The sequence below is a fragment of the Pagrus pagrus genome, assembly GCF_965226575.1.
Source record: "Pagrus pagrus genome assembly, chromosome: 12".
Taxonomy (NCBI): domain Eukaryota; kingdom Metazoa; phylum Chordata; class Actinopteri; order Spariformes; family Sparidae; genus Pagrus; species Pagrus pagrus.
In genome coordinates, this window is record NC_140196.1 from 2,348,659 (window position 1) to 2,355,251 (window position 6,593).

The 6,593-nt window shown below is 46.2% G+C and overlaps 1 protein-coding gene across 1 annotated transcript; it reads left to right on the top strand.

Annotated features, from left to right (window-relative positions):
- Positions 1 to 875: 875 nt before the first annotated feature.
- Positions 876 to 6,000, top strand: LOC311266829 (uncharacterized protein). The gene is made up of 4 exons (XM_084369418.1): positions 876 to 1,321; positions 2,266 to 2,363; positions 2,460 to 2,547; positions 3,660 to 6,000. Exons 1-4 carry the CDS (start codon positions 1,003 to 1,005, stop codon positions 4,574 to 4,576), a joined length of 1,422 nt encoding a protein of 473 aa, XP_084225544.1. The 5' UTR covers positions 876 to 1,002; the 3' UTR covers positions 4,577 to 6,000.
- The last annotated feature ends 593 nt before the right edge of the window (positions 6,001 to 6,593 follow it).

The following is a 6,593-nucleotide window of genomic DNA, read 5'->3' on the forward strand; positions in this document are numbered from 1 at the left end:
GTTGTTCACATGAGACGCTGTGTATCGTAAAAGAAATACCAGCTTGTTGTGATGATGAAATACTTTTATGATGTTGTCGTCCTGGTAGATAATTAACTGATGTCAGAGCCATAAAAAACTACTTCTGATTTCCGTGTTGGACTTAAAATGTTAACACACAGAACAGTCTTCCTCTCAACGCACACGCTCAGCCAAGACTGACAATTCAGTCAGTACTCATCCCAATATAGGTGGAAAGGTGGCTCAAGTCTTGTTGTCGTAGCCGTTTTAAAATGTTACAGATCAAAAACAAAAACAATAAATGGCTCCATCAGCTCCTCCACCATGATCCGACTCCTTCAGCTGATCAGGAGACAATGTGACAGACAGTGTTTGAGGACTTCGAGACTTCAGCTGACTTTCCATCAGCATGCAGGGAGGAGATGATGACTGACTTTTGGTTTCGGGGTGAACTCTTCCTTTAATCTGTAGTTTTGTGGAGTAAATGTTAATGAGCAGAGAAAGATCCTCATTGGCTGATTTTTTTCTGACTGAACAAACTTTCTTTGTTTAATGACTGAATAAACAAACTGACTTTAAAGGACAACACAATTTATACAGTTTTCCTTTGTTGATATGTGGCGGACCCTGCCACCTCTCTAGCCTCAAACAGTGTTCTGGGACCTTCTTGTCCTCTGAGAGCAGCTCGTTTACTCACTGATGGAGAAAATGTTTTTGTGTTATGAAAATTCAGAGTTTGGACTTCTCACTAAACTACACGGTGCTCCTTTAATTAAATGCAGAAAATAATGTAAAATGATACTTTGCGCATGCGCATTCCGGCTTGTCTGCCGTGGTTTTGATTTTTTTTAGCCCCTGCATCACTTCCTGGTTTGCCTCGGGACTGTTTACATCAGGAGGGGAGCTACATCCAGGTTTAAATCCTCTACTAGGCCCCCTGCTCGGTCCTGTTCGGACCCAGTGACCCGACTCGTTCCGTTTTAAACGCGGTGAAGTGGAAACATGTCCCCGGCCGCCGCCTTCCACACGCAGCTCGCCTCCATCATGGAGGTGCTGGCCAACACTGCGGTGGCGGAGATCTGCGAGCTGGTGGACAGCGGCTACACGGTGCTCCAGCTGGAGATCTCACGGAGCCGCAAAGAGAACGAGGTGCTGCGGAGGAAACTGCGGCTCATGGAGCTGCGAGCCGCCCGGGCGAGCGCGCTGCGAGCCGCGGCCACCGCCGGCGGCAGCGCGCTGCTGCTCGGCAGCGGCCGCGCTCGAGCTCTGCCGCCGGCCCATCACCCTGGCAACGAGCCGAGGAGGAGCGCAGCGCAGCGAGGTAATAAAATGTCGGACCGACCCGGAGACACGACCGGCACCGACAGAGAGGGGCCCTGGTGCGGGTCCACGTCCCGGTCCTCAGCACGGGATGTGTTTACTCTCCAAGGCCGGAGACAGAGTCCACACAGCGGGGGGGCGACTCTGCCAGGGTCCCCCTGAAAAAACTTATATTTTAAAGTTCACTGATAATGTTTGTGTGTTCAGTGTTGGGCGAGTTACTCTCAAAATGCAATACATTACATATTACTCGTTACCTAAAGTAATACATTACGTTACAATATTACTGTCTGTGTAGAGTAATCTATTACTTATTACACTACTTTTAGTAACTTTTCAACAAAATGTCTAAATAATGTCTGTTCTTAAATAAGTGAATGGTCTTGGACTCAGTGAGGAGGCAGACAGGATCAGTCTGATGAGACAGGAATACATATGTTTTATTGTAGGCTCAGTCATGTGACACACAACAGACCTGTAGCTTCTGTAATGACATGATGAGACAAAAATATATTATATTTTTATTGTAGTGCACAGAACAAGGAGTGAACGGACATGTGTGACTCCAGAGTGTAATTTAAAGTGTGCTGGGAGGATTTGGCTTCATCATCATCATCATCATCATGTTGGTGTGGATGAGTTCTTAAAAAAACAAAAATAAAAACTTTTCGGTCGGTAACGCAGATTGTAACGTGTTACGTGACGTAACTGTAGTATTACTGAAGTAATGTATTACTCCATTACTGCTAATTAAAATATGTCTATAGTGTTTTAAAGTGACATCAACGCTACCTTTTCTTGCCTATCCTGGCTGAAGTGAAGTGAAGTCATGTCCTCTTCCTGTTGGACTGTTGATATATTTTTTCAGACGTTGAGTCAATAAAATCCATGAACAGCATTAAAACAAACACATCCAGAAATCTAATCATGATTTGTCTCCTCCAGGCGAGGCGGCGCAGACCAGAGTGTCCAACCAGGAGACTCTGCTGCGTAGAGACGCAGATCCGTCCTCAGACTCTGGGAAAGACACCACACAGGGGACGGTGAGTAGAGGAGGACCGTTGGCAGGATGTCCGAGCTGCAGACTACCTGGTCTCCTCCCTCATGTCTCACTCTGTCTGTCTCTGCTCTGATCGCAGCCTGCTGCAGGTGAGGCGGTCACACTGACGACTGCAGTGATCAAAGTGGAGGACGACGATGAGTCGTGGTCTCAGTCCGAGCAGGACAGTAAGTACAGTTTCCTAAATTAACAGAACACATATGGACTTCTCTTTTGTTCCTTTATATCCAAGACTGGATCCACACTCGCGTCAGGCTGGGTCCAAACTAGAGCTTAAATCATAAGTTGATAAATCTGTCAACAAAACAACAACTAGACAGATTTATCATTTTTCTTCTTGTCATTTAGTCTGAACCTATTTTGTTCTTTCAAATCTGCACCTGGAGTTGCATTTGATCGGGACATCTAGAGTTCGAACTCGTGCGACATCATCCGGGCCGAGCCTGAGGCGACCGCTGAGTGCTGGATAACCAGACTCAGGCCACGTTGGGCATGACGTCTAGAAATTAAAGACTGTGGCCACCAACAATGAGCCACATGGTACCTGTGGTGTAGTGCAGGCTCAGTTGTGTGCTGTTGGACTAAAAGGTTAGCTGTCTATGCCAGACTCGGTCCAGAACTATTCACGCTGATCACAGTACGGATAGAACGATTATCGGGTCTGATGTTCAGCAATTTTCCGATTATCAGTATCTGTGATAATAAAATAAACTAATATAAAAATGGCTCTGATGCAGCGTCCTCTCACACAAAGTCCCTCCAAATTGACTATCGGTCTCCTCGATTTCTAATAATCAGTACCTGCCCTAAGAAAGCCAATTCAGTCGACCCGGAGATTTTGGTCCAAGCTACGGCCGTACCTCACAACCGAGACGATGCCGGCTCGGCCTCCAGAGACTACAGGATGTTGGGCCCCGCATGAAGTGATTAGAACGGGGATGTACAACTTGTGTTGTATAAATAAAGTTAGATTTTGATTGTGTATCAGTAGCCTGAGTGTCTGTGGGGTTTTGTACTGTTGCCCTGGGAACTGATTTTTCACTGGTTCATTTCAGGTTGAACAGTTTGGAGACTGTCAGAGGTCAGAGGTCAGATTACAGACAGATTTGACCCACGGCTGCTTTATTTGGTTGACTCATGTGGCTCATGTGGCCCTGACTGGCAGATCTGGGTCATGGGTCTGGGTCTGATTGTAAAAAGTCCAGGTGAAATCACAAGAATCATCCTTCTGTACCACTTCAACGACGACGACTGATATTCTGCTTTTCTTTCTCTCCAGAACAGTTTCATCATGCTGTTGTCGGACAGACGACCGAGACAGAAGCTCCGCCCCCGGTGACCAAACAGGAAGCAGCAGGCGAAGGTGGTAGTTCGACTCCGTCGTGGATGAGCGAGGAAGTCAGCTCCGCCTCCGTGTCCGCACAAAAACCTCTGACCACCGGCCTGAGGTCAGAGAGCAGCAGTTACGACTGTCTGATGTACGAGCCGCAGCTTCAGCAAGGCTCCTTAACTACCCAGAATCCTTTGAGTGAGGATCCCGGCTGCTCGTACGTGTTGAACGCCGGTGCGAGTGGTCCAGCTGCCTCTGACTCCGGCGGCAGCAGCTTCACTTTCACCGTCAGCGAGGTGACTCAGTCTGCAGCAGAGTGCCAGCCGCCCGCAGGTTTCCAGAACAACCAGCAGAGGGCGCCGTTATCTGCAGACCATCCGCCGCAGCCTCCTGCGAGGAAGGAGGTGACAGAGAGACAACACGCTTTCATCAGAAGGGACAGGTGGAGGCATCAGGGTGGTGTCAGCAGGGCATCCGGACACAGCCGGGGGGACGGCGGCGGGAAGACGTTCGCCTGTAACTTTTGTGGTAAAACTCTGGCCTGCCTGAAGAACCTGAAGACCCACATGAGGGTCCACACAGGCGAGAAGCCCTTCATCTGCGCACTGTGCGGCAAACGCTTCTCCGACTCCAGCAACCTGAAACGCCACCAGAGCGTGCACACGGGAGAGAAGCGCTACGGCTGCGTCCACTGCGGGAAACGCTTCGCCCAGTCGGGATCCCTGAAGGTGCACATGACGGTGCACACGGACTGCAAACAGTTCAGGTGTTCGTACTGCGGCAAGACCTTCATCTCCGGCAGCCACCTGCGCCGCCACGTCACCGTTCACGCTGGGGAGAAACGGTTCGCTCCAACGTTTCAGTGACGGGTCAGACTGTGGAGTCAACAGAGGTCAGAGGTCAAACCCTACAGGATCCACGTGTGCGACGAGACGTGGACTGAAGAACAAACAGCCCGGCCTCTTGGACGAGTTGTTTTCCCCTAAAAGAGTCAAAAAAGTCTCCTCATGTTGGGGATTTTAGTTGCAACTAGATGAGTAGAGTGTAGTGCAGTAGAGTGTATACCTCCGCCCTCACCCATAGACACCAGCCACCTAAATATGCCTGGAAAAAAGTGTGTTAACCTTCAGAGACCGAGAACAACTTTTGAGGCGCCTGACTGTATTTATTTTGTTTTTCATCAGTCAGCACCAAGTGTCATAAACCATGTTGGTTCAGGAGAACCTGGAGTTTCAGTCGGGCTCATTTAAAGTTGTTTTTGTTCCTGTGAACTCAGGAAGTTTAGTTTTTTATTATTTAAAAAATGCATTTGGTTATTTTATTTTTTTTATCTCCATCCGACTGTTACAGCCGTTTATTATATTACCATCCTCAGCGTTTCACACTGAAACACAGTTGTAATCCTATATTTCATTTAATGACCAGTAAATATAAAGGTTATTTTATCGTAACGTATCTTGTCCATTGAACATGAACTACAAACGTCGCTCAGCTTCCTCCATTACCTGTTGATTTGTCAGAGAAACTGCGCTGGTTTAAAGTTTTTAAAGACACACTGCTTTGTCTCTTCAACTCTCTGAGACATTTTCCAGGAGATAAGTTGTTCTCTTGATGAGGTAATCCGGTACAGTCAGTGTTTTTTGAGTACTTCCTCTTTGCTGATGCGGTTTTCCAGATGAAGTCATGATTTCTGACTTTTTTTACATCACTCTGATCTGAGTGGGAGACTCTTGTTGCCTCACTCATTTAAGAAACGGGAACATGTTTGACGTTTGAAGTTTGACTTTGATATTTGACCCTTCGCTCCTCCTGCTCTGTGATCGGACTGCTGGGATGAAACAAAATTGTAAAATGTTTGCAGATGAGTGAAGAGAAGGTTTACTCACCTCATCAGCTCAGCAGGTGAGTTCACTGATCACCTCCTGCCCTCTCCAGCCGTGGGTGGAGTCTTCAGTCGGTGTGAATCCTGCAGGCTGTCGGCCATCGGACGATCTCTGAACACAACGTCACCCAACACTGATACGATACAGACAGCTGAGCAGTAAACACCCCTCTGTCAACAGTTAAACAATGAAAAATAAACTTTTTGGAGCGTAAAAAGCTAAAATCTTCAGCTTAGATCGTCTTTAATTCACAAACTTATTTTTGCTGCTTGGAGAAACGTCTGCATGTTTGTCTGAAGGCGTCCTGTTTGTCTCTTTAACTGTCATGTTTATATTTTATGATACTGGCATCGACTTTTTTTATGATCATCATGACATTTTGTAATAAAAGCAGTTTGTTGAGTCTCGCAGGGAAAATTCATGTCCGGTAACAATGTGAGAGCAGCAGAGAAGTTGCTTTTCTGTTTGTCACAGCCACCAGAAGGTTGTTTGGTTGATTTTTAATAGAATATCTCAAAGTCGTGCTCCTCCTCTGTGAGACTTTGAAAATGTTTATTGCATCCAGTCAAAAATTCAGTTATAATTTTTAAAATGCTCTTTATTTTAATCCTTTAAAAAAAAAGGAAAAAAAAGGCTAAATTGGAGCATTTAAAAAAAAAAAAAATTTCCATGAGTGAATAAAGAAGCTGTTCTCTGAGGAAAATAAGGTTCAGGATGATTTAAAACAGCAGAATTGATGCGTGTTGAGACATTTTAAACCAATGAAATGATGATTTTTAGAAAGTCAGTAAGAAACGTCTTTATCAACACCAGCATGTGATTCCAGTCTGTGGACCTATAGCTGCACAGCTAACTGAGCTAACTAGCTAACAGTGATATGCTGCCCTCTATTTTTTGGAGTTACCTTTCAACAGGTGACCAGGAAACATCTGCTGCTCTCCATGAAAACTATCTTCAGTGTCAGGAGTGGGAGAGTTAACACGAGGAAGTCAAAAACATT